The sequence below is a fragment of the Vespula pensylvanica genome, chromosome 10, assembly GCF_014466175.1.
Source record: "Vespula pensylvanica isolate Volc-1 chromosome 10, ASM1446617v1, whole genome shotgun sequence".
NCBI lineage: Eukaryota > Metazoa > Arthropoda > Insecta > Hymenoptera > Vespidae > Vespula > Vespula pensylvanica.
Genome location: NC_057694.1, coordinates 8,301,153 through 8,327,326, shown reverse-complemented (window position 1 = coordinate 8,327,326; position 26,174 = coordinate 8,301,153). Strand labels below are relative to the sequence as shown.

Sequence of the window (26,174 nt, the reverse complement as noted above, 5' to 3'; positions counted from 1 at the left end):
ATTTTGATATATAACTTTTAATGTTTCAGTTTGAAAATATATCTATAAGAAATACAACACACACACACACGCGCGCGCAACTTGAACATAATTATTAATCAATAGATTACTAAATACAAGTATACATCCAACAATTTATGTTTTATAATGTATGCAATTTTATTATTGTAATGCAACAATTTTATGTAGAATCAAACTTAGTAGCCACCCAGACGCAACTCAAACACAATCCAGACAAAACAGTAAAAACAGACCAAAAAAAATTCAGACATGAATCTAAGCGCAGTTGTGGCGCAACTCAGATATGATTCTATACGAAACCCAGACACAATTCTAACCGGAACTTAGACGTAACTAATTGCAACTCTAACCACAATCTAAACTCAACTTAGACGCAACTACCGCAATATGCAAAATGATACTAATAATAATAATAATAATAATAATAATAATAATAATAATAATAATAATAATAATAATAATAATAATAATAATAATAATAATGATAATGATGATGATGATGATGATGATGATGATGATGATGATGATGATGATGATGATGATGATGATGATGATGATGATGATGATGATGATGATGATGATGATGATGATGATGATGATGATGATGATGATGATGATGATGATGATGATGATAGTAGTAGCAATAATGTATGTATATATATAGTAACGTTTATTAAACGCGTAAATGCAAACTTATTAATTATTGTATCAAATACCAACAATATATCTTCTAGCTTGTTTGATTGGTTTTGCTTCGTAATTAACAATAAGTAGTACGTATTTAACGGCAGTAACCAATAATGATAATTTCTGACATTTTGTTTCGTTTCAATGATTGGTAGACTTGATTAAAATTTCGGTAAAAAGAACGATCGTTTAAGCGATTACCAACTTTAATTGGTAGTTTGTCCTGTGTTGGCAGGCGTTTATTACGTCGTGTCCGCTTAAAATTGTACGAATCTTAAATCATAATTGTAATATTTTAACGGTTTGTTCTAAAATATATAGAAAAATTCGCTTCTATCGTCATTGATTTAATAACACGTAAATATGTATTTTATGTATATCTTATCGATATTCTTCTCTTTATGCTTCTTTAGACGGTAAGAAAGTTGAAGAAGAAAAGCGAAAATTTACCGATTATAAATTAAATATTCTTAACCTAAAATTTTCTTTACTCGATAATTTGAGTTTGATAAATAGTAAACGTGTTGGACTTGATATGTATGTATTTTGAGTGAATAAAATAACGTTATGATGACTGCCAAGCTGAATGGACGTAGGTAAATAATTACATACTTTATTCATGTTAATTGAAAAATGATCAAGTTTCTCCGCCTTCCGATCTCCGATTTCTTAGCACATACATGTAATATGCTTATATATGTATATGTTTAATTATACGTGCTCCTTTAGCATGGCATGATTTTTAGTCATAACCTATATATTCTACAAGCCGGGTGATAATTGATTCGTGATAAAGTGTAGTAACTTAGAAAATATATTTTCCAAATAAGTTTTATTTGCCATGCCAACAATACGCGCTGTACGCTGATTAAACGATTCCACATATCATATGTGTGTGCGCGCGCGCGTGTGTATGAATATATGTGTGTATAAATGAATGTATGCATGTATGAATATATGTTGTATGTATGTATGTATGTATGAACGTATGAATGTATTATGTGTGAATGTATGTGTTAATGGATCATGTATGTATGTATGTATGTACATCTGCAACCAAAAAAGAAAACAATACATGTAACAATTAAGTGACAGCCATGATATCCAGTAAAGACGATATGGAGGAGGATATACGAAATACAAAATTCCATTTAAAAGTAACGCAGATAACGGAAGAAAATGCTCTTCTTCGAGAAGAAATCGCGAAATTAGATGATAGAAATTCAATTTTAGAAAGGCAACAAAAATATTTCAAACGTCAACTGTATGTATTATATATTTTACCTATTTCATTTTAGTTTCATAATTATTATTTGAAATTCGATAGCATCTTGCTCCTCGATAATTTTGCAGGGAACAAATCCATGAAAAATATAACGAACTGCAACGAGAGTATGATGAACAGAAAGACATATTGAATGAAATAACGAGAAAAGAAAAAGACACCAATATAGCTCTCCAGAAATCGACAAAAGAGCAACGGATATTATTAACGAGATTAGAGACGGTCGAATTACAGGTTGTAATGTAAATATGATCGTTCGCGTTGAAGAAAAAAATATTATGGATTCATAATTAGAATTTTTCGTGCATTTGTAATTAGGCGCAAGAAGTAACAAATCTGAAGGATAAGTTAAAAAAAGTTACAAATGAAAGACTCGAATGTACGAAAAAAAAGGCTGAAGTAGTTGAAAAATTGGATAAAAAATATAACGAGTGCGAATCGTTGCTTATTACGATTACAGACTTGAAAGAAGCGAATGAAAATCTTCGAAATAATTATGAAGCGCGCGAGAATATGGTAAAAGTAAGCAGACGTAAATACGATTTATTCTTATCCGTCAAAATGCCTAATGATTTACTAAAATCGTTAAATGAATAGCCATAATCGTTTATGTTTTACAGCTGCTACGAGAAAATAATCGTCAACTAGAAGATGAAAATGCGGAATTAAAATTACTCATAAGTATGAATACTCGTACTTCTATAGATAAAGTGAGTTCATTTTCGTCTTTAATCATACTTGATTGTTACGATCGCAAAAAATCTATGCACGCGCGCACGCGCGTGTATATATAATTGTGTGTGTGTGTAATAGAGATTTTCTTGAAAATAATTTCAGACGAACTATTCGGACGCAGAAACATATTGCACGGTACACGATACTCCATACAACAGATTCAACGATACGTTTCATCAAGATTCCCTGTATGACGAATTGAAAGCTTCTGTAAGTGTAAAAATTTTATATTTGCGAAAAAGAAAAAAAAAAAAGAAAAAGGAAAGAAAAGTAATAAAATGAAACAAATATATCCACGTGTATAGAGGAACAATTTTTCATGTATTTATTACACGTATACATATTTACCTTTAAGGGTTTCACGAATATATGCAGCTCGAATGATACGATAAGCCACGAATTGGAGAAGCAAGTGCAGTTGTACGAATTAGAAATTGATAAACTTATACAACAAACGGAATGGTGAATATATGTATTAATCCATTTTTATTAATATCCTGCGCCTGCGTGCGCATGCACTAACACCGGGAATATTTTATATCGGGATATTTCTTTTTAATTTATCGAAGTGTTTTCCAACAATTGGTATCGGCGCGTGACGAAAACTGTCTTCATCTTATGCAAAATATAAACTATTATACTGAAAGTTCTGAAAAGATGAAAAATTTGGAAACTCTTAAACAAAGGATACAAATTCTGCTGGATACGGTTAGTCGTGTAAAGCGGACAAATGGAATTATATAGTTATTAAAGTAAATTATTTATTAGGTAAATACAACGTCTCCAGAACCTACAGGTATAGAAATCGGTATTCAAGTACAAGCAGATTCTAGAGCGATAGAAAATTTGCGCGAATTGCCCAGTCTTAACTTTCACGAAGAAGATCATCTAGAATGCTTGTAAGCAAACGAATATACGATATGAATATAAAAATGTCCTGGAGATTAGAAATTGCTTACAATCATATACTTATCGTTTAATTTTAGTTGTAAAAAAAATCAAATAACCACATCTTCTAATATATCGAACGAGAAGCAAGATCCTTTTACTATATCTGCGAAATCGCCTAAAGTAGTAATGGTATCGAAATCCTTCGTCGTCGATCCAGTCATACAAGTATTCGACAAAAGTGTTCGATCTGTTACAAGTCCGCGCTCAAGTCCGGCAAAAAGGTCAATGGAAAATTTCAGGTCAATGAAGGAAGATAACTTGTCATTTTTATTATATATACACATATTTATCCTCGCTTAATTATTTATTATCCATTATTATTTATTTTATAGTTTAACTAGACTAGAAAGAAGGAAGACTATTCATACATTAACGTTCTGTAAGAATTCTTGTAACGACGCTGGTACCAAAATAAGAGCCGATATTATAGATGATGGTAATGGAGATTACTCGAATAATGAAAGACTTGTATCATTTCTGGATCATTTATCATTACCAATAGATTTTTCGGCTATATCCAAAAGAGTCGCAATAACGCGTAAGTAATGTATCGAAAGAAAATTTTAACGCGCAAAATTCTCTTCAAATCGTTAATATAAACGTGGATAAAGCTAATGAGACTATCGTTTCAGGTCATCGTAAATCAAAGTCCGAATCTAGTCTGCTTCCTGAAAAAAAAGCTTTACTTTGTCGCCGTTCATTTAATGTTGCCATGCCGTTATCAGCGGAGAAAATCAATGAAACTATTGAAATAAGAAAATCTTTTGACGACTCAACTTGTGAAAAAATTAAAAGGGAAGACAAGTTTTACGTAGAACTCCAGCAAAACGATTTACAGAATTTAACAAGCTGTCGTGGATACACGTTCGGAGGTACCTATCGGTCATTGAATGATAGTACAGATTCTTCGGTTAGTTCGTCGTCTCTTCGATCTGATAATCTGTTCCTCCAAGATTTTTCTATAGACGAGTTAGATCACCCTCTGTGTGAATTACACCGTCCTGTTCATCTGGCTCCTACGAAATTAAAATTACCATCAGATAAAGTCTTACTGTTCAGCAAAGAGCAACATCTTACCAATAAGGATACACAAGCAGGTTTCACTACAGCAAGTAATAAATTGCTTGAAAATATTAAATTGGAATCGAGCATCCATGAACCGAAACAATATAAAATCATGGAACATTTCGGAAAAGATCGTTTAAACAAAGATTATTATAATGAAAGTCCTAATAATTATCTCATAGATATCAATAAAGAAATCTATTCAATCAATGGTGAAACGTATTTGATCGATAAATTGGCACCTATTTGCCGCGATAGAACGTCTATGTACTTTCAAAGATCCTCTAATTTTTGTCGAGAAAGTTATACGGAAAACCATCTACCAGCTGCATTCTCAACACCGATGCGCATTGATTCAAAGGATAAAAGTAAGGCTCGGATATAAACCATAAAATATCTATACAATCTTTTTGCCTTTTTTTACTGTTTCTTAACAGACATCTGTGTGTTAATTTTTTCAATAATCTTTTTTTTGGACTTTGTTAATTTATATGTAAATTTATCACATTTCTGCCACGCAGATTCGTTCGAAAGTAAAAATAAAAAAGATAATGATAATTGTGAGTCGCTCGTACGACGATTCGCTGATCTGGAAATGTCAAAAAAAAAAATACCCTTATTTAGAATATACAAAGATCATTTAAACAAGATGAGTAATAAGAAACGCATAGGATACGTTGATTCTGAAGATAGAGAAAAAACAGTTTCGATATCACTTTGTAGTTTCGCAAATAATAACAGCGCGTTATCGCAAAGTAAATGTGATCTTACGAGCAGATTTCGAGAGAATTTCGAGGAATATTCTATAGTTAATTCAATGCAGAAATATTATACGGTTAGTATTAAATGATGAAAACTTTATCATTTTTCGTAAATTTTCTTAATATTTATACTATGCTAACCTATTAGATCATATTTGATTTAGGAAGAAAGAACGAATTGCGCAACTGCAAGCGGAGGAAAGATCAGATCAAGGTCGTCAGATGGTGAAAGTCAAATATCAGATAGCAAAGAGTTAGTCAAGTTTGTTTTCGTGAAAATATAAATATGCAAATCAAATAATTGTGCTTTTCAAAGATTTTTAAAGATTTATGAAATATTTCTATAAATATAATATATGTAGGTATTTTTCAATTATTATTTCAGAAATTTTCAAGAATCACAAGTTTTTCTCGACAAAACGCAAGAGAGAAGGAATTTGCTAAAAGAAAATAAGAGCGTACTACAAGTTTGTAAATTCTATCATTTCAACTCGGCAAAATCGAATATTTGGAATGACAAAATTATTGGCAAAGAAACGAGATTACGGTAATATACTAGTATTTATAGACGGTAGGCAAACACTTTTGATAATATTGCGTGTCTGTACGAACATCTTTTTTTATTTCTAGTACTTCGCTGTCTCATTCTTTCAAGAATATCCAAATCTTACCATCGTGGCGCGTGCTTTTTTCCTATGCATTGATATTTTTTTTCGGATTTTATGCAGTGAATATATTTTTACCGACGAGCATATATGTCGGACCACCGTATAAATGGTGGTCGTTCGAAGAAATACTTAATCGATACTTCCCAATCACAAATACGGGATGTTCACCACCGATATAAAAATTACGTCGATTAGTTTTGACATACATATACACATATATATGTATGTATATATGTATATATATATGTATGTGTATGTATATATATATATATATATACACACATCATATACATGTTGTAAGTATGCGTTTAAACAATTATTACATGCCGTTTATTAAAAATAGGTATATATTGTATTTAAAACAGTGTTGTTAATTAAAGTATTGTTAACTCTTTTGTATATGTACGTTGTATAGTTAATAAAATACCATCATCGAGGTACCATCAACGAAATTTATTGTTTAAGCCACTAAACTCTACTATGTCCAGAATGTTATATACGCATTATCAGTGGCAACCATTATTAATGGTTGTTACTGATGCCAACCCGGACTATTGCCAACTTCACTCTAATGTATCTTCGTTTCTCGTGGACGTTACAAAGATAACTGATTCTGAATGATTAAGTAGAAAAATATTTAATATTAGAAAAATCCGATATGTCAGATATGATCAATTTGATATTTTCAAAAAGTAATGTTTTTATATGGAACGCGAACGGTAAAATCTTTTTTTAATTATTTCCGTGTTATGATGTTTGGTTATATCACAATTATGTAAAAAAATGTACTTCTACAATATGTCATTTCTTTATGTGATACATAATCAATAAAAAATAGTGAAAAAGCTTTTTTATAAAAGGTCATTATAATTCTTTTTTTATAATTTTCTATTCTTCAAGATTGGCTAACACTGCGGAAAGATCATAGAATAACTGGAGAATTAGTGGGATGTCTTCCAAAATATCCCAGACAAGAAGTACTTTCGGGCCTTCCGTTGCTTTTATTGCCAGAAGAAGTTTCCCTTTTATTAGAAAAAAAAATTGCTCGTGTTGTTAAATATTTGCATTTACAATACCCTCCTAACGAATCGTTAAAAGAAACTTTTGACAAATATAGACAGATATTGTTTATGGAACAGGAAAGATGCTTGAAAAAAGAAAAAGAAAAACAGGTATTTGCATGCCTGAACTATACAATTTTATAATTTTTACGTTGCAATAATAAAATTATTCTAGGTTGTAGCAATGATGGATAAAATTGTAGAAGGAAAAAGACGAAAAATATTAGGGATAGAAACAAATAAAAGGAAAATGCGAAAACCTTTAGATAAAGATTTGCAAGAAGCTTTAAGGAATATAGAAGTAAATACTAAAGATCTCTTTGATGAACAAATGTCAAAATTGCCTAAATTAGAAAAAAGTGAAGCACTTGTACAAACACATACGGGTAATAAGATATGGTACAAAATATTGACAATGTGTCAAATTTTTTATGCTAAAGAACATCTATCAGAATGAAATATTTCACATATCTCAATGCATAATATATATTTTTTTATCATTTTGTTTATTAGAATATCCATGGTGGAATTGGAGTGACTTCGAAGTAGTTCAATGGAAATATCCAAATACCCTACAAGAAAAACTTCGATATGAGACATTTAAAGACCTTTGGGAACGGGGATATTATATAACAAATGGAGAAAAATTTGGTGGCGACTTCCTAGTATATCCAGGTACCTATATGTACACATATAACGTCACTAAATTACAACACTTATTAGCCTGTTCTCTTATTGATACCATCAAAAGAAACTTTGTGTGCATGTAATTATACATATAAATTCATATTTTTACAGGCGATCCGATTATGTTTCATTCTCAATTTATAATTCAGTGTAAAAACAGAAACGAGGAAATACCTATCACAGAGCTTATTGGACAATGTCGTATTGCAAGTAATGTTAGAAAAACCCAAATATTAGCCACATTCTCTGAAGATGGTAAAAGTGTAAAATATCAGTCATTTCAATGGGCTGAAAACAGTGGACTTGAAAACAGATAGGAACGATTGTAAACAATTTTCGTAATTAATACTCGTCTAATCGTATTGAGTAAATTTTTCTTGCCCCCCTCCCCCTCTCCCCGCTATTATCTCATTACAAATCTGTTATCAAGGATTTTTATTTTTAAACGGTCAAAAATAATAAACAATTACGTATTGTTTATATGTCTACATTAAAATATATTTTCTTCTATTTGAATCACTTAATAAAATTCTTTAATCTAAATGGCATCGATCAGTTTGAAACGATTGTGTTGAGGCATTGGTATTACGTTGAAATGTTTCTTATAGATAGTTTGTCCTTCCCGACCTGCATAATGTTTTATCACCCAATTATGATCCCAATTAAGATTGACCTTTTCACAAGTTATCATCACCTTTCCTGTCTCCATAGCAAACAATGTTCCATTCCTTCCCCAACCAACCTAAGGTACATAATAAATATAATCGTATAATATTCAATAAAAAGAAATATTTATGAAGTATATTTAATTTACATTTAGACCAGGATGAAATCTAGGTGTCAATTGAGTGGCAAGTATTGTTCCTGCTTGTACAAAAAAACCGTCATATACACGGATACCTCTGTGCTTCGGTCTTGTTTTAATAGGTTTATTTCTCGTACTGCCGCTACTTTTCTTTGATGCGTATCTAATGCATGCTGTTAAAAAAATAAAAAAAAAAAAGAGAGAGAAAGAAAAATAAATAAAACTTTTGGTAATAAAAGTAAACATAACCTCAAAAGTTTTACTTACTCCGATCAATGGTGGTTGAATTTAACAAAATTTTGTTAACATTTTGTATGGTGGATGAAATTATATTCGGAAGAAATGCCATTTTAAAAGTTATCTAACTATATTTTAAATAATTCTTTACCAACTAATTTTCATTTATCGACATATATATAAGTTACGGTTTATCACAGGAGAAAAATGAAGATCGTTGACACGAGTGCTACGATACAATGACGTCATGACAAAGCGATACGTACACCGGAGTAAGTACATTTACCCGATATATTAAAAGGGACAACTTCGATCGAAAAAAATCTCGGTAAAAGTCCACATAATGATTAACTATCGATTGATTGTACGAAATGAAGCAAAAATTAATAATAAAATATGTACTAATGGGGAATAATAGGAATCAAGTTTAAGAAAAACACTACTTATATATTTTGCTAATAATTATAAAAGTGTTAGAAAGATAATAGAAATATTATACAGTTATTTCATGGAAATAGTAGTTTATTTACATAATAACTTTGTAAAATAAATGAGTTAATGACGTTAGTTATTTTTTTCTCTTAGAACTGGAAAGAGTAATCAATTTCACCCTTCGTGGTGTCTTTTTAGATATTATCGAGGATGTCGTCATTTTAGGGGACGTATTCTTTTTACCTGATTTTGTATCATTATCGCTTTCTTCATTATAAACTAATTTAATATCTTCAGTTTCTTCTATCGTCTCGTCACTTTTATTCCCATATTTAGACAAATTGCCCTCTGATAAATTATAATTACTTTGTTTGATTATGTCACTATTTTCATGATATTTTTCACATTGATCATCTATACTTTGGGTTGTTATTTTTCTATTTTTTGTTACATCAACATCCATTGCATTCGTATCTATATCAAGAAGTAAGGTATTATCTTTCGTTTCAATCGCAGAGCTTGTATACGACGCAATTCTTTCGTTATTATTACTATTTGGAAATGAAGTTTCACCTTTCCCATTATACACGTGGCCTAGTTCGTTCTCTGAAAAATGTATTATTGAGCAATAACCATCTGTAGAAGATACCACTAAGATACGGCCATTACTAGACCTACAAAGAAAGATTGGATATGTTTGTAGTATTTATACAACAATCGCATTATAAAATGTACGAACATCTTTTACAAACCATGCAATGTCGGTTAATCTGGTATAATGAATATTTGATATCACAGCAATTGGAGAAATTTGTTGAGTATCATAAATCAATATTGAATGTTGTGTTGCAACAGCAAATATTATTCTATAAGGTAATGCTATCGTAGGAATGGGTCCATCTTTTCTAAGTTCAAAATAAACAGGACAACATCGAATTGCTATTGTACATTCATCCAAGGAAGGCAAAACCATTATTGGCCTAAAGATAAATACAAATATTATTATAGTAATGTTATATATAAATTACATGGGATACAACATCACTATGTATTTGAATACTAACTCTTTCAAATTATGCCTAGAGAAAACAATTGTTGCATTTGATATCTTTTCTATAGTATCTTGTGGCTCTATTATACCAGACGGAACAATAATTAATATTCCATCTATAGAAAAAGTTAGTCTTCTGAAGAATGACTTAAATGTATCGTCATAGAATAAACGAACTGTTTTGCCTCGCAAAGGATAATCAACCGGTGTAGGAATATTAGACTTGTGAACACGCTGTACTGTCTTCTTTGTAGAGACATCGACTAATCTACACTGCCTAAAGTCAATAAAATTTATAATTATAATGAAATAACGATAAACCTTAACGTAATATGACGACAAACTGACTAACTATTAAAATATATTTATAAGATTTATAGATACCTATCGCTGCTTATTGTACATATATATTGGTTACAAGGATCCCAGCTAACACCTTGCACAAATCCTTTTGAATCGGATAATATACCATTGCTACGACCTTTATGGATATCCCATAGAATTGCTGTATTATCTACAGAACCAGATATTATAGAAGTAGAATCTGGCGACCAACAAATATCATAAACATCTTCCAAATGGCCTTTTAAAACTTTCCATGAACACCACTGTTCTTTATTCTCATTGTCTTCAGGAGAGATAAAAAAGTCACATTCCTCCTTCTGCTTCCATAAGATGATGACAGATTCTATATATATATATATATATACATGTGTGTGTGTGTGTGTGTATACAAGTCATATATATATATATATATTATGTTTCAAAGTATAATGAGTAATAATATACAACAAAATATATAAGTAAAAATATACAATATACTATTTTAAAGAAACCAAATACCATCGTCTGCTGAAGCAAGAATTTCTTTAGATGGTGAAAATCTGACAACATTTACTGCTTTTTGATGTCGTTCCAAGTCTGCTACACATTTTATTATTGTTGCACTATTCTCACAAGTCAAAAGATGCCAAATCTGAATATGAATTTCATTGTAATTATTACGATCATTTTAATCTAACTTACTTAAATAATTTTACCAAAACATGAGAATCCGCTCCTCCAGTAGCTACACGCCAAAAGTCTTCATTCACAGATGTTTCACAGGATTTATTCTGTATGTCGATGCTCAAAACAGGATCTCGATTGTGCCAAGAAATTTCTGGTGTAGTACACTTCATCTCTTCAATGTAAATAATGAATATTATCTCTTCAAAAATTCTAAACCAAAAGAAGCTCTGACCTTTCTAATGCTAACCGCATTATACCGCCAAATCGAAAGCGCGGAGTATATTTCATAGAAGATAGACGATGTAAATATTTCACAAGTAAAAACACTAGAAGATTATATACAAACCAGTGCTACCAATACCTACCGTTTCACCCACAAAATGGAAATTTTTCTAGTATATTCGTTGAATTAATTTTTTTACTTATTTGATATATTTTTATCAATAAATATCAGTAATGATAGGAAACTACAAAACTTATCGTTTGAAGCGTTACAATCGACCTCTTTTAATAAGAGAGATTAAAATTCCTATTTCGTCGACTAGGTCTATTCGCGTAACAACATTTGCACACCATTAACATACTTACAGTACGTTCGACGATACAGTTCAATATTTTGTCCAATAATGCTAAACGGCAGCACAAGTGATTTCAATTAGTTCCAGTCGATATTTGCGTGAACGTAATATAATTTTTATACGCATTACACGTATTGTTGCGTGATTCGATTTTTGTTTAAGAAGAGAGCTATAATTTGTAATATAAAATGCTTCCCTTTATAAAGGCAGTTTCAAAAATAGAACAAGGATTTAAGGTTTATGGTACGTTACTTTATCTTATTTCTTTAATTATCTTCAATCAGTTAATTTTTTAAGAAAGCGAACTATTTGACAAATTGAAAAGTTCCTGGAATTGAATAACTTATTCTGGCTGCAACAAAGCTCAAAGTTCAACGTGAATCATAGAGTATATGTGTGTAATGCATGCATATGCGTGTGTGTAATTTTAAACGTTCAAATAAATATAATTACTTTGGATAAGATAATTTCTCCTCTTATGATCAAGAACAGATATCAAGTACAAAATCAGTATCATCCCAAATCATGATGAAAATTTATATGATTAATTCTTTAAGGTTATTAACTCTTATGTATGCTACAGGTGTTATCTGCCCGAGACCTTGGGGAGTCCAAATAAATAAAAATTATGCGACAAAGTATGACCAAACTTCGAAAAACATAGTGTTTGTAGACGGCGTGCGTACACCTTTCCTTCAATCTGGAACGCAATACAAAAATCTCATGTCATACGATCTTGCTAGACATTCTTTATTGTAATTTTTTTTTTTTTTTATTTACCAATGAAAATTATAACTTTCATTCCTTATTTAATTTTCTTTTTATTCTAGGAGCTTGAGAAGAAAAATAGGTTTTCCTAATGAAGCCGTAGAGTATATTTGTTATGGTACTGTCATGCAGGAAATAAAAACATCAAATATCGGCCGTGAAGCAGCTTTAGGCGCAGGTTATAGTGAACATACACCGGCGCATACGATTACAATGGCTTGTATCAGCAGTAATCAAGCCATAACCACTGCTATGGGTTTAATTGCTTGTGGTACCTACGATGTCATTGTGGCAGGAGGGGTTGAATTCATGTCAGATATACCTATAAGACATAGTCGTCCTATGAGAAGCTTAATGTTGCAAGCCAATAAAGCAAAGACTCTTGCACAAAAATTATCTCTTTTAGGGTCCATTAGGCCATCACATTTTGTACCGGATGTTAGTTAAAATTATCTCTTTTTTTATATTCTCTCTATATCATACATTGAAATCTTTAAAAAAGAAAAAAAAAAGAAAAAAAAAAAAAAGACAAATTTATCTTTAGTTGCCAGCTGTGGCAGAATTTTCTAGCGGTGAAACAATGGGACATAGCGGAGACCGTTTAGCAGCAGCATTCGCAATAACACGAAAGGAAGAAGACGAGTACGCATTAAGATCCCACAAGTTAGCTGCGCAAGCACAATCGCTGGGATATTTTTCCGATGTAGTGCCTATTAAAGGTATGTGTAGGAGAAATAAAAAAATTGTCGTTTTGATATTGCTGTAACATTAAGTGTATAGTTCCAGGTATAGAAGAAGTAGTAAATAAAGATAACGGAATACGTGTTTCAACGCCAGAACAGTTGGCTAAATTGAAACCAGCATTTGTCAAACCGTATGGGACTGTTACTGCAGCCAATGCATCATTTCTAACTGATGGCGCGTCAGCGGCTCTGATAACGACAGAGGAAAAAGCTCGTTTATTGGGTCTCAAGCCGAAAGCATACTTACGAAACTTTACTTACGTATCTCAGGATCCAGTTGATCAATTACTTTTAGGTCCCGCATATGCTATTCCCAAGGTATATAGGATAATGCATGCAGCATGCGCGCAACAACATAAACTTATTAAGTTTACCTAATGTGTAAACATATAACATATATGAAATTACAGGTATTAGAAAAATCAAAGTTAAGCATAAAGGATGTCGGCGTATGGGAAGTACACGAAGCCTTCGCCGCGCAAATATTAGCCAATCTGAAAGCTTTGGATTCCGATTGGTTCGCGCAACGTTATTTAAAAAAAAGTGAAAAAGTAGGTGTCCCAGAACTTCAAAAGTGGAATTCATGGGGCGGATCTCTTTCGATTGGTCATCCGTTTGCTGCTACAGGAATCCGTTTAGTCACTCATACTGCCAACAGGCTTATCAAAGAAGATCAACAGTTTGGGCTAATTGCAGCATGTGCTGCTGGCGGACAGGTAAATTCAAATAATAAATTGAGTAAATTCTCCTTCGTTCGTATAAATTGTCGAATTGTGTATGTATATTGTTCTAGGGAGTGGGTATGATTTTGGAGAGGTATCCTGATGCTAAAATTTGATAAAAACAAATCATGCTAAATGAAAGGAATTACCAAGAAAAAAATCGATGTTAACACGAACATTGTACAGAAACAAATTTGTATATTAAGTTATCTGTTAATATTTTTTTTAGTATATTTGTAGATGTCTCTCGTAAAGAACCACTTTTTTATAATATATTTTATTATAAAATAAAGTAGCATATTAGAAAGACAGAGTATTTTTTCACTTTAATCCAACGTAACGTTACATAATGATGGAAGTGAATGTATCGTCAAATGATGACGTACGGCACGATCCAAGATGGTTTTTATGTCTTGACATCCAAGCAAAGCGCGTTGTTTTAACGATTCCAAAAGCGACAAATGTAATCTTTGACCTGCTCCTTGAGCGACAACTATCAATCCAGAACTTTTTGCCACATTATCATTATTTTTTTCAGGTAATGCAACGATAGATAAAGTTACACCAGGAGTGCATTCTTCTATAAAATTTGCATCCAATACACCCGAGCCGACACCTCCCTCCTCTCCTCCATCCGTATAGGAAGAATTTACTAATGTTATTGTACATCCAATCGCATAATTCTAAAGATAAGATGGGAGCAAAAAGGAAACAAAAAATATAACAATATATATACGAGATACGTATAATGATCTATTGCAGTAACGTTAACATACCTTTATAGGTATTCCAGCGTCGATCAGAGCCAAGGTAGCTGCATTAACGGATGCACAGTAATCGCTTCCGTCGACTTGTAATACCTCTACGAAAATATCAATCTGCGAGCGTGGATGTAATTCCAAGTGTATTATTGCCTCCATTGCACGACGCAATTCAAGAGATCTTTCCTGTGATTTACGGTCACCTCTTGGTTTACGCTTACGTTCGCCCGATGTAAAACTAAACACTGCAATACTGTACTGACAATTTACGATAGCTTTGGTAAGTTGGCTTCTACCTGTGCCTTTGGGCTGTAAATAGTTTTTAAAGAGTTAAACCTATTATACGATTCATCATATAAGTACACTAACAATTAAGATTATTAAAAACCTGATGTGGTCCGTATACTGCCGCCAAAATCTTTGTTTTACCATGTTCTATATAAGCACTTCCATCGGCTTGGCCAAAAACACCCATTCTTACGTGAATTCGTCTCAATTCTAATGGACGTCTCCCATCGACACGCAAATCACCTTGATCCGTTTCGATATCTTCTTCTATCATCTTAACCTATATTATTTTCTCTTAATGATCCTACTGAAAATATTTTTAACCTATACAATTCAATGCGTCAAGAACGAAGTGTCGACTCTTTTTCTCGCATGCAATATCTATTCTTGTAGATCACTTCTGGGATCTTTATAAATGGCAAATCTTTATTTTCTTCGATGTAATACAATTTTTTCCGATCGATCGAAATCTATTCAAAACATAACATTTTTGACGATTCGATTGACAGACGACATCGTGGATCGAAAAATTTAAGTATGTAACGACGTCGCAACTACCGGTGTTACGACCTACGCTGACCCTAAAATAGAATCATGTAACCATAGATAAGCGATATCTCCTTCTTTGTACAAAAGAAATGAGAACCTACCCTACCAATCATAAATATGAACAAAGACTCCCATCAGTGTACGAAGAAAAACGTAATCAAACAACGAGAAGCGAGGGAACGACGGACGCCAACAAAGATGTGAGATACGTGTGATGAATCCGCAAAGCCTTATCCCCACCAGCACGTAGCATCCCAAACGCCCGCAGCCGTCATTGGATATCTCCGCCGCCAGTTAGAGCTGCGACGAGCCAATGACGGCGCTGCGACAAATCACCTCTCGCTGATTGGGCAGCATTCCTTATTTAACCAGCCGCACACGCCGTCTCGACGATTCTTTTCTTAGATTCTTCGCTGCGTCGATCGTCACGATTATTGTTGCTTGGAACATTTCGCTGTATTAATTCTTACGATTATTTTGCTCAGATCATTAGTTAGATTTTTCGCTGTACTAATCGTCAAGTTATTGCTTACGATTTATTTGACTCAATATTTGTTACAGTTATTTTCAGTTATTACTCATTTTTATTCGTTCTTTAATTATTACTATTGTCTCGAATCGGTCACAACGTTCTTGTATCTATTCGTTATTGTTATCTTTTTGAATAAATTGGGCATCATTATAACAGTCTAAGTTAATAATCCCGGTTGCGTCTATGGAAGCGACTCTCGCTCTTCCAATTGAGACGAATCTCAATTTCACTTTTATTTACAAATTGCTTAAACGCGATCGAGGAATTCGTTCTCCGCGGCACAGACGACAAGCTCTTTGTACGATCTTATCGGCAATCAATTCTATGCTCTTCCGAGACCGAGCCAATCGAGTCGAAGTCGAGGGAATCGACCTAATCGGCGGTGAATATATTCAATCCACCAATAGAAGAGGTGGATTCCAGCGTCGGGTCCCCGTCAGCCAATCCTCATCACCGAAACAGAGGTAAATCGCAGCATTCCATTCGCCGAACGGTGAAGGTAAGTGTCACTCGATCGAGCTACGTACGCCGTCTGGCATATCTTTGGGTGCCAGTCCCGTGCATAGAACTGCATATAGCAGCAGGTGAAGACCAAAAGAGCACTGTTAATCTGACGTAGCAAAGATTCTTCGAAGGGAATTTATTTTCCCGTGACCCGTGCCTCGTGAAACGTAACACCGGCATAGTCAACGTACGGCGCATGTGTCGCTGGAAGTCTGGGAACGTTTTTCCGTTCCATTCGGTAAGAATTAATTTTAGATTTCCCTTATGTAAGCTGGAATAAAGTATTTATTACATTAAAATTATTTAATAATGTATTTGGTTCGCATCCCTAGAGACGTAATCCGTTTCGTTTTACAAATATGATCCCTATAAGCGATCTCGACCAATTAACGATATGGTTATAAGAATGCAGGGCTACACACGTACGCGATAAAAAGGATAATTCTTAAAGTTGAAAAACCCCAGCCTTTAAATGTTATCGCTGATTTTGAAAGGTACGATTTGTCGAAATAATTTATGGACCGAACGTGTGGTACCTGTTTTAAGTGATATACAAATTTGTTTAACGATAAAGCGATTAAAGCATAACAAAATGGTAAAGTACCTAAGTCAATCGGAAGCAATCAACGTTGATAAAGATCTGTTTGAAAAGTATAAATTTAGCGTGGACCAATTGATGGAATTAGCTGGTCAAAGTTGTGCCATAGCAATAGCAAAGTCATATCCTTTGTTAGATGCTTTTTCAAATAGAATTCTGGTTTGCTGCGGACCAGGAAATAATGGTGGCGACGGTTTAGTATGTGCAAGACATTTGAAACATTTTGGTTATTCTCCCGAGATTTATTATCCAAAAGAAACCGACAATCAATTGTATAAAAATCTTTTGCATCAATGTAAAGAAAATGATATAACTATTTTGGAAAGTGGATTTATAAAAGATAAAGATGTCGTTGAACTTTTAAGTGGATTCAGAGTCATAGTGGATGCTGTGTTTGGATTTAGTTTTAAACCTCCTGTAAGGGATACTTTTGTTCCTATTATGAGGATATTGAAAACCGCATCTATTCCTATATGTAGCATAGACATACCTTCAGGGTGGGATGTCGAAAATGGTCCATCTGTAAAAGATGATATATGTCCAGAAATGTTGATATCCTTAACAGCGCCAAAGATGTGCGCATTAAAATTCAAAGGAAAGTTTCATTATCTAGGAGGCAGATTTGTACCTAAAAAGCTAGCATCAGCTTATAATCTTAATTTACCAATGTATCCAGGGACGGATTTAATCGTATCTCTGTAATAATAAAATATATTTGTAATTTTGTGATGTGTTTTACATAGGTTAAGTCTTCCCTTTCAAATTGTTCAAATGTGACCAGTACAGTACTGGTGTAACGATTATGCTAACTAACGTTACCTAATCTATCTTTGATTTATTTCCAAAGCCAAATAGAAATGGATCACGTTACGTTCGCGAATTGTTACTTCCCCTCCCAACCGTGTGCGCGCTGCGCGCGTATATGGAAATGTATGTACGTACGTATATATACGTTATAAATTAATATTATAAAACGGTGTATCAAAATAATAATAATATATTTTGTTAAAAAACGCAGCAACGTGATATAATCGTTTGTTGTACAAATTCCATTGTCCATATATGAAGCTTATCGTTATACGTAGTTTACTTGCCATAGATCTAACAGATTTGAATATGCCGCTACATGAAACCATGGTAAATTTAGTTTCAAATCTAAGTATTGTCTGTTTAATGTTCCATGTGTTGGATAAACCTATTACGTATGATAAGGAATTTTCGGGGTCAGATTGGTTGTCGTCAGTTGCGATCAATTATATCGATTACTATACTGAATTATATTCGTCTCCTATTTGAAAGACATGCTCGTTTCGTAATTTTATAATCGTTGTGTTATGCCAGAAAGAATATTCTAAATTTACAACATGGTAATTTGATAATTTCGCATAAGTAAAGAATAATAATAATATAATCTTATCATAAATGTGTGTAAACAAATGTAAATATCGATTTGTTGCTTAAGGCACAAGAAGTCGAGGAAACCATGAAACGTATACAATCTCACAAGGGCGTTGTTGGAACTATTGTAGTAAATGCGGAAGGTTCGTATTTGTAATAGCATTACGTTAAATGTGTTCTTATTGTCATATAAATGATCTCATATCCAAAATGTATATTATAATAGGAATTCCTATTAAATCCACATTGGATAATACAACGACAGTGCAGTACGCCGGCCTGATCAGTCAGCTGTCAGACAAAGCACGCTCTGTAGTTCGTGATTTGGATCCAACGAATGATTTGACTTTCTTACGTATTCGTAGCAAAAAACACGAAATAATGGTTGCTCCAGACAAAGAATTCATACTCATTGTAGTTCAAAATCCAGTCGATTGATATTTGCAAAAAGGAATATTATGCATTGTAAACCTTCACAAAATTTGAATTTTATGTTTGTGACTATTACTTTATTTTTTATTTGATACATTCCACTTAATCATTTTATCATTAAGAAATTGATCGTTATATTAACTTATCGATTAATTAGATTGTTATAAAATAAAAGTATAAATGAATATATGTATGTGTGTGTAGGCGCGCGCGCGCGCGCACACACACACACAATTTCACCTGTATCCTTAAAACATAAATAAAATTAATTAAAAAAAAAGTATAAATAAGGAAAATAATCCTTTAGCATTGGTGAAATATTATATATAACCACATTTAAAGGATTAGTTTAACTTTTATGCAAAATACTACTTGTTAATGCTATTTGATTATAAATATCCTACACGTAGAAAATATCTATTTTGTTAAATATTAGTCGACAATACGTTGATTTTTCTGATCTCGTTCTGTTTATATATACAATTTATTTTAATTCTTCTTGTACTGCTTATAAATTACTTACAATAGGTTATTGTATCTCTCATTTTTATTTTCTTACGTCTCAATTATTACATCTCATTTTCTTTTCTTACGTCTAAGTAGTGTAAAATTCGTATAAAAATTAATAAATTAGTATGAAATGTTATATGTGCAATGAGATATGACGATGTACATGTGTTAGTTATCTGCCTAAATATTATCTCTCGTTCATTATCATAAAGATCGATCTTGGTTCCTTAAGCTCAATTGTAGGTGAGTCTTTCTAACTGGATGATAAAGTGTATAATAAAGAGTCATGGCAGTGATACCTAAGAAGAAAGGCACTGTACAAGGAACAATGTATACGGGAAAGTACCAAGAATTTTTTGCTTCTATAGACAAATTGAACATCCAAAGAAGATTAGCAGTAATATTTTCAAAAAAGCAAAGGCCGTAAAAAAATACATGTTTTAAAAGAGTATTACTATCTATAACATTTAAATATACAAATATATGGACTAGACCTATAACCAATGCAAAAAGCACGGAATAAACTCGTTCTGTTATCGTTGGTGTCAGATGAGGCGCACGATTATTCTCACGACAAAACTGTAATATACCATGAGAATCGATCAAGATCCAAATTGTCATGGCAATCCAATGACAGACACAAGCAAGAGCAGTGTATAACGGCCATATACTGGCAATTAAACTCACCATTAATATTCTTGAAACTGCAAAAAATAAGAAATGATATCTTCTGCATTACTACAACTTATTCCATGTTAAACATACCTGTTACAAGGAAGTACCATAAAAATTGACATATGCTACCTCGAATGTTCATTATTTCCTTATCATGTTGGGCTAATCGAATGCTACGATTATAACTCGCCATTGCCCAACCCATACTGAGTAAAGAAGTAATAATACTGCCAAGTTGATGTATAACTAGAAAAGAAAAAGGGCAGTATTTGTACATATACTGTAGAGCATCTTATTCAATTAAAAATAATTGAAAAGGATAAATACATTCGAAATTTATATCGCTGTCATAATGCTTCAGTAAAATAGTTAATTGCAGAACTTGTTGAGGTGCTGCTTCTAGAAAGCATTCAAATATTCTTAGTAACGCGACGTCTTGATCTTCCTTCAGCATTTTAAAATAATATCGTTTTTGGCCATTGCGATCTCCTACTTTCTCACATTTACGTGCCTTCAAAGCATAAATCAAAGTATCGTAATAACGTATCACAGGTGCTAATTGGAAAGCCACGGCCAAGATACAACATATTTTCTTCTTAATCATTGCTTGTCCGCAAGTTTTACGATTTTCTAATTGTGCCAGATCTGGATCTATCTACGATACAAGATATAAATGAATAACACGAGTGAACAATCTTTATAGATCATAAAAATGTTTTATAAGCTGGACATGTTTTTGTAAAAGAACAAGACGTAGCATAGATTCAATGGTTCTATTTACCTCTTCGTCTTGACGTTGCATTCTTCTACTAATGATTACATTTATAAAAGATGGAATAAGTAGGAAGAAAAGAGTCCAAATAAAATATATTACTTTATTTGCCAGTAGATATCTTACCGCGATGTTGATATCAAATGCCATGTCAATTAAGTGCATTATGATTGAAGCAATAAGGAAAACTACGTATAAATCGGATACGTATGGTTGTCTTGGGGGAACGTCTACGACGTCTAGATCAAATTTTGGAGCTGGAAAAATACCACCAATGTATATGGTATATCTTTTATTATTTCTTTCTTCCATCATTTTATAACGATTAAATAACCTCAAACGCTAAGTTTTACACAAGTAGATATCACAAATCGCAAGAGAATACGCATTATAAGTAAGTCTCATTTCTGTGTAATTTAAATTTGAAGAGATTCTTCGTATATATATTCTTTATACATTGTTTATATATTTCCTTTCTCTTTTCTCTCTCTCTCTCTCTCTCTCTCTCTCTCTCTCTCTTTCTTATTATCTCATTCTTGATGTAACATTCATGTTCGAACAACCACAGATGAAATCTCTTGAGACGCAACCAAACGTTTATGCGATAGTTCAAACTGTATACGAAGTAACGTAAAACGTTTATTACAAATTTGATAATATTTTGTTTATAAACGGAAGATTTAACGTATCGTTGTGCGCGCGTGTGTGCGTATATACACACACATGACTACTACACTATTTTTATATGAAACATCTTGTTTCTTACGAACAAAGAAAGTAATATCGAACCCTTCACACGCGCTTAAACAACATACGATATTTGGTTAAGTTTAATTTTAATTTAACAACAAATAGAAATAACTGAAGAGGTATCGAAAAGTAGAAAATTATGGCAGCACAAGTGATGTGTTTAACATCGTCAGGAGGAATTCCATTGTTTTCTCGTCAAAAGGGAGACAAAGAAATGGTTTGTCCCTATGTTTTATATGATATAGCTATTGTTTGTTACGTCAGTTTAGTTTCTAATTTCTTTATATACTTGTAGATAACTTTTTCTAAAATGGCATCTCTAAATGGCGTCCACATGTTTCTTAAAACACAAAATATGAAACTGTTAAATACGGATCTACCAGATACAGCTATAGTTTGGAAAGAATATGAACAAAGTATTATATTAATAATTATTGCTAATGGTGCAACAAAATATACTTTAAATAAATTTCTTGATGTTGCCTTTGGTGCAATGATCTTATTTGTTGGTATTGATGAAATTAAAAATACAAAGAATATAGAGCGCTTAAAAAAAGATTTACGTGCATGTAATCCAATTATAGATAGACTCTTAGAATGTTTAGATATCGGAGATAGAATTTGTACCAAGACAGATATAGTTAATATGACAGAGTGTATAATTTTACATGAGAACCATCTGCTGCAGGTATAGAATTAATTATGTATTTTAAATGCATTGCATATCAATAGATGATTTATATATACTTTATAAAGCTTTTTAAAGACTTGTTTAGAGGGATACATGGAATGTTTAGATTCAATGTATGGATGCATTTTGGTACATGGTTGTTTAGCAGTAGGAACCGACGGATGGTGGTCCTTGGATCCAATAGAACGGAAATTACTAATAATGACAATAGCAACTGAGACAAATTACACAGCACGCGATTTACCAATCTTTTTACCTTATAAGAGTCCAGACGTAAGTATTATATTATATTCGAGATTTAGAAGAAATAATTTGTATTATATTTCATATCTCAAAACTATTTGAAATACACAAGTACATAAAAACGTCGGCTTATCATAATAGAGTTTACTTCTTTTTAGATAGCTTTTAGATTAGTATCTATTACATTAATAAATCACGTAGAAGTGGTGGCTCTATGCGGACCTAATCCAGAGTTATCAGAGATTGAAAGATATGTTGTGCAATGCTGGAAAACTAGTATGGATATTTTACGTAATTCCGAGCAGTGTTATCCTAGAAATATACCCACTGCAATCTCTTTGGATATCAATGCATTGGGGTAATATAAATTTATTTATCACAGAATATACAATGTTTCTTTGTTAAATTCTGTTTAAAATAGGGAATGTAAGAAATTATTTTTTTAGATTCTTGTTAGCAAACTATAAGATAGAAAAATTTGTACTTGGTAGAAATGCACAAAGCACAAAAAATCGGATAACAGGAACACATAGATTAGATGTTTTAAGAACTTTTTATCATCAGGCAATAGAAACGTTTATGCTTTCGTCCGAATTGGAAGAAAATGCCATAGAAATGGATATGGAAAGTAAATGGAAATTTGTGGGTGCCAAGGAAACATACCTATGTTCGGAATATCATAAATGTCATGCTTTGAAAGATGGAGATCACATACTCTGCGTGTTATATACATCTATTGTACCTACTCATACAATGAGATTGATTACCGAAAAGATCTTGAAAATGTTATTAATTGATAAGCAAGTTTGTTGGTAAACTGCAAGGAAAATAAAAAAAATTATTCTTCTAAGCAAATAAAATGTGTTACTGTATCATCCATGTAGAAGATGATGCCTAAAAATAAAAAAAAGAAAAAGGATTAATATTATGCATGACAGTTACTGATTTAAGAATTTTGTATAAATTATTCATCCAAAGAGTTCGTAGAGTTATATTAAAATACGTAACTCACGTACTTGTACGTGTATGCTCACATATTTGTACGTGTCATCCATCTAAGCAAAGTAGGGAATCACGCTTTTGCGATTACCAATAAATTATTAGTAGTGTTAAAAAGAAGTCGGGTTTCCGTCCGATACATCGTGATCGTCGCTCGTATACTAGCCATAGATTGGTGGAACGATTTAGATTTCTGAAAAAGTCAGAAAAAATCCTACGATAGCTCGTGGCTCCACCTAGCGCAACCAAAATGCACAACCAATGTATCATTATACAATTTGACCTTGCAAATAGAAATTAAGAAAATTATCAGCTAATATAACAAAGAAAACAAGGAAAAAGTTATTAGAATAGTAAAGTTTATTACACGATACAAAAATATTGAATATATATAAAGATGTTTGCTGCATCGTTCAGATTACTACGTAATGCTAAAAGAGTAAGTACGAAAATTTATCGAAGATGTGTAAACCAAAACGTTCATGATTGTTTCTCAAAATGGCATTGTGTGTGTGTGTGTACCGTGTATTCCTTGTCATTTAATATAAGTATTTATTATGATTTTAATAGCAAATAAAAATTTATTTCAATATATAGAAAAAATTTTTTTCTTTTCTCTTTTATTATAGATTTTTTATTTTTAGGTTAATTCATCAATTCGTCTTGAATCAACGTTAGTTATAGCAGAACACAATAATGAGATATTGTCACCAATAACATGTAATGTGTTAAGTGCAGCAAAACAAATAGGTGGTGACATTACCGTTTTAGTTGCTGGAACAAAATGTGATACCGTAGCAAAGGCTGCGAGTAATGCAAATGGCATTAATAAAGTACTTTTGGCAAATAATGAAGCATTTAAAGGATTTACTTCAGAATCATTGACGCCACTGATATTAGCGATGCACAAACAAAATAAATACACTCATATTTTAGCTGGTGCTAGTGCTTTTGGTAAATCATTATTACCGAGAGTTAGTACATTTGACATACTTGGTTTTATTACTTTCTATATAAATACATTATTAACAAGGAGATGATCTGATCTTACGACGTTCAAAGTCGTATACCAGCTGTAAAAAAATTTGGAATTCTTAATTTTGCATGACCAGAGTTCAAAATTATTTGATATCATTCGTAAAAATTATAACTAATTATTTTAAATGTCATTCCTTAGGAAAATTGCTTCGAAATTTCATCTATTAGATTTATTTTTATATATTTATATATGAATCTTGTTGGGTTTTTATTGGGTTTCCGGAGATAAGATGTTACAATTAGCAAAGAATAGTTAAAATCTGACATCTTTGATATAAACGTTGCGTTACTTTGATTATTTCTCTTTGACGATAAGTCGTATATCAAATATTTATTTAATTTATGTTTTAGATTGCAGCAAAATTAGATGTTTCACCGGTAAGTGATATTATTGGTATAAAAGCACCAGATAGTTTTGTTCGCACAATTTATGCTGGCAATGCTATACAAACCATAAAAGTCAAAGATAATGTAAAAGTTGTATCAGTGAGAGGAACTTCGTTCGAAGCGTCGTCTCTGGAAGGCGGTAATGCAACTTGTGAATCAGTCCCATCTGGTGATTATAAAACGAATCTAGTTGAATTTATTAAGCAAGACATTAGTAAAAGCGATAGACCCGAATTAACATCAGCTAAAGTCGTTGTATCGGGCGGTAGAGGTTTAAAGTCGGGCGAGAATTTTAAATTACTTTATTCCCTGGCTGATAAACTCAACGCTGCTGTCGGTGCTTCAAGAGCTGCCGTCGATGCTGGATATGTGTCCAATGATCTGCAGGTTGGACAAACTGGAAAGATCGTTGCACCGGTACGTATTAAGATAACGTATGTACGCATTGAAATAATATTGAATGTATCACCAATTAACTTGTTTGTAATTTCATTTTAGGATTTATACATAGCAGTGGGTATTTCCGGAGCAATTCAGCATCTTGCTGGTATGAAGGATTCGAAAACAATTGTTGCTATTAACAAAGATCCAGAAGCACCAATTTTTCAAGTAGCAGATTATGGATTAGTTGCAGATTTGTTCAAAGCTGTACCAACATTTACAGAAAAATTAAAATGAATATTTTATTATGTTTCCTAACAGCGGATAATCGTAAACTAATTAGGAATTGCAATATACAACCGAAGAATCAACTTTATTCTACCAATTTGTGGTAAAAC

The 26,174-nt window shown here is 32.3% G+C and overlaps 11 protein-coding genes and 1 long non-coding RNA gene across 18 annotated transcripts; 7 read left to right on the top strand and 5 right to left on the bottom strand.

The window, feature by feature from the left end:
* Window positions 1-817: 817 nt before the first annotated feature.
* Window positions 818-7,203, top strand: LOC122632265. 4 transcript variants are annotated; one of them, XM_043818887.1, is made up of 18 exons: window positions 953-973; window positions 1,122-1,304; window positions 1,798-1,972; window positions 2,062-2,227; window positions 2,312-2,515; window positions 2,614-2,703; window positions 2,831-2,938; window positions 3,084-3,190; window positions 3,298-3,436; window positions 3,497-3,627; window positions 3,715-3,918; window positions 4,012-4,217; window positions 4,312-5,112; window positions 5,266-5,579; window positions 5,670-5,758; window positions 5,891-6,052; window positions 6,136-6,958; window positions 7,074-7,203. In XM_043818887.1, the coding sequence occupies exons 2-17, from the start codon at window positions 1,295-1,297 to the stop codon at window positions 6,350-6,352; spliced, it is 3,123 nt and encodes a 1,040-aa protein (XP_043674822.1). In that variant the 5' UTR covers window positions 953-973; window positions 1,122-1,294; the 3' UTR covers window positions 6,353-6,958; window positions 7,074-7,203. The 4 variants fall into 4 exon arrangements, with proteins under 4 accessions (XP_043674821.1, XP_043674823.1, XP_043674822.1 ...); XM_043818886.1 differs by having other exon boundaries at window positions 818-1,304; XM_043818888.1 differs by having other exon boundaries at window positions 820-1,304; window positions 1,774-1,972.
* A 281-nt stretch (window positions 7,204-7,484) lies between these two features.
* On the top strand, window positions 7,485-8,238 carry LOC122632369 (tRNA-splicing endonuclease subunit Sen34). Its single transcript, XM_043819079.1, has 3 exons — window positions 7,485-7,620; window positions 7,748-7,909; window positions 8,033-8,238. The coding sequence occupies exons 1-3, from the start codon at window positions 7,485-7,487 to the stop codon at window positions 8,236-8,238; spliced, it is 504 nt and encodes a 167-aa protein (XP_043675014.1).
* LOC122632285 (50S ribosomal protein L27) lies at window positions 8,200-9,211 on the bottom strand. Its single transcript, XM_043818921.1, has 3 exons — window positions 8,994-9,211; window positions 8,736-8,899; window positions 8,200-8,663 (listed from the first exon to the last, which is right to left on the bottom strand). Exons 1-3 carry the CDS (start codon window positions 9,073-9,075, stop codon window positions 8,460-8,462), a joined length of 450 nt encoding a protein of 149 aa, XP_043674856.1. The 5' UTR covers window positions 9,076-9,211; the 3' UTR covers window positions 8,200-8,459.
* A 178-nt stretch (window positions 9,212-9,389) lies between these two features.
* Window positions 9,390-12,006, bottom strand: LOC122632269 (chromatin assembly factor 1 subunit B). 2 transcript variants are annotated; one of them, XM_043818897.1, is made up of 7 exons: window positions 11,487-12,006; window positions 11,290-11,422; window positions 10,831-11,134; window positions 10,460-10,723; window positions 10,148-10,375; window positions 9,969-10,069; window positions 9,390-9,869 (listed from the first exon to the last, which is right to left on the bottom strand). In XM_043818897.1, the coding sequence occupies exons 1-7, from the start codon at window positions 11,625-11,627 to the stop codon at window positions 9,532-9,534; spliced, it is 1,509 nt and encodes a 502-aa protein (XP_043674832.1). In that variant the 5' UTR covers window positions 11,628-12,006; the 3' UTR covers window positions 9,390-9,531. The 2 variants fall into 2 exon arrangements, with proteins under 2 accessions (XP_043674832.1, XP_043674831.1); XM_043818896.1 differs by having other exon boundaries at window positions 9,390-10,069.
* Window positions 12,007-12,085: 79 nt separating this feature from the next.
* On the top strand, window positions 12,086-14,577 carry LOC122632271 (trifunctional enzyme subunit beta, mitochondrial). 2 transcript variants are annotated; one of them, XM_043818901.1, is made up of 7 exons: window positions 12,086-12,278; window positions 12,619-12,790; window positions 12,866-13,241; window positions 13,348-13,522; window positions 13,584-13,864; window positions 13,957-14,262; window positions 14,340-14,577. In XM_043818901.1, the coding sequence occupies exons 1-7, from the start codon at window positions 12,224-12,226 to the stop codon at window positions 14,382-14,384; spliced, it is 1,410 nt and encodes a 469-aa protein (XP_043674836.1). In that variant the 5' UTR covers window positions 12,086-12,223; the 3' UTR covers window positions 14,385-14,577. The 2 variants fall into 2 exon arrangements, with proteins under 2 accessions (XP_043674836.1, XP_043674837.1); XM_043818902.1 differs by lacking the exon at window positions 12,086-12,278 and adding an exon at window positions 12,340-12,534.
* Window positions 14,569-15,896, bottom strand: LOC122632280 (exosome complex component RRP41). Its single transcript, XM_043818915.1, has 3 exons — window positions 15,418-15,896; window positions 15,045-15,338; window positions 14,569-14,951 (listed from the first exon to the last, which is right to left on the bottom strand). The coding sequence occupies exons 1-3, from the start codon at window positions 15,589-15,591 to the stop codon at window positions 14,595-14,597; spliced, it is 825 nt and encodes a 274-aa protein (XP_043674850.1). The 5' UTR covers window positions 15,592-15,896; the 3' UTR covers window positions 14,569-14,594.
* A 1,148-nt stretch (window positions 15,897-17,044) lies between these two features.
* On the top strand, window positions 17,045-18,225 carry LOC122632279 (NAD(P)H-hydrate epimerase). The gene is made up of 2 exons (XM_043818914.1): window positions 17,045-17,140; window positions 17,235-18,225. Exon 2 carries the CDS (start codon window positions 17,375-17,377, stop codon window positions 18,200-18,202), a length of 828 nt encoding a protein of 275 aa, XP_043674849.1. The 5' UTR covers window positions 17,045-17,140; window positions 17,235-17,374; the 3' UTR covers window positions 18,203-18,225.
* Window positions 17,722-18,485, bottom strand: LOC122632287. The gene is made up of 2 exons (XR_006327847.1): window positions 18,320-18,485; window positions 17,722-18,196 (listed from the first exon to the last, which is right to left on the bottom strand). It is a non-coding gene; the product is annotated as an uncharacterized LOC122632287 (long non-coding RNA).
* Window positions 18,486-18,605: 120 nt separating this feature from the next.
* On the top strand, window positions 18,606-19,405 carry LOC122632286 (dynein light chain roadblock-type 2). Its single transcript, XM_043818922.1, has 3 exons — window positions 18,606-18,867; window positions 18,963-19,041; window positions 19,125-19,405. Exons 1-3 carry the CDS (start codon window positions 18,865-18,867, stop codon window positions 19,334-19,336), a joined length of 294 nt encoding a protein of 97 aa, XP_043674857.1. The 5' UTR covers window positions 18,606-18,864; the 3' UTR covers window positions 19,337-19,405.
* Window positions 19,406-19,890: 485 nt separating this feature from the next.
* On the bottom strand, window positions 19,891-21,973 carry LOC122632272 (XK-related protein 6-like). 2 transcript variants are annotated; one of them, XM_043818904.1, is made up of 5 exons: window positions 21,414-21,547; window positions 21,297-21,324; window positions 20,843-21,170; window positions 20,606-20,761; window positions 19,891-20,544 (listed from the first exon to the last, which is right to left on the bottom strand). In XM_043818904.1, exons 2-5 carry the CDS (start codon window positions 21,315-21,317, stop codon window positions 20,045-20,047), a joined length of 1,005 nt encoding a protein of 334 aa, XP_043674839.1. In that variant the 5' UTR covers window positions 21,318-21,324; window positions 21,414-21,547; the 3' UTR covers window positions 19,891-20,044. The 2 variants fall into 2 exon arrangements, with proteins under 2 accessions (XP_043674839.1, XP_043674838.1); XM_043818903.1 differs by having other exon boundaries at window positions 21,297-21,973.
* A 139-nt stretch (window positions 21,974-22,112) lies between these two features.
* Window positions 22,113-23,894, top strand: LOC122632273 (protein fuzzy homolog). The gene is made up of 5 exons (XM_043818905.1): window positions 22,113-22,254; window positions 22,333-22,725; window positions 22,804-23,001; window positions 23,130-23,329; window positions 23,418-23,894. Exons 1-5 carry the CDS (start codon window positions 22,177-22,179, stop codon window positions 23,785-23,787), a joined length of 1,239 nt encoding a protein of 412 aa, XP_043674840.1. The 5' UTR covers window positions 22,113-22,176; the 3' UTR covers window positions 23,788-23,894.
* A 320-nt stretch (window positions 23,895-24,214) lies between these two features.
* On the top strand, window positions 24,215-26,148 carry LOC122632278 (electron transfer flavoprotein subunit alpha, mitochondrial). Its single transcript, XM_043818913.1, has 4 exons — window positions 24,215-24,409; window positions 24,615-24,944; window positions 25,360-25,812; window positions 25,894-26,148. The coding sequence occupies exons 1-4, from the start codon at window positions 24,368-24,370 to the stop codon at window positions 26,071-26,073; spliced, it is 1,005 nt and encodes a 334-aa protein (XP_043674848.1). The 5' UTR covers window positions 24,215-24,367; the 3' UTR covers window positions 26,074-26,148.
* Window positions 26,149-26,174: the final 26 nt, after the last annotated feature.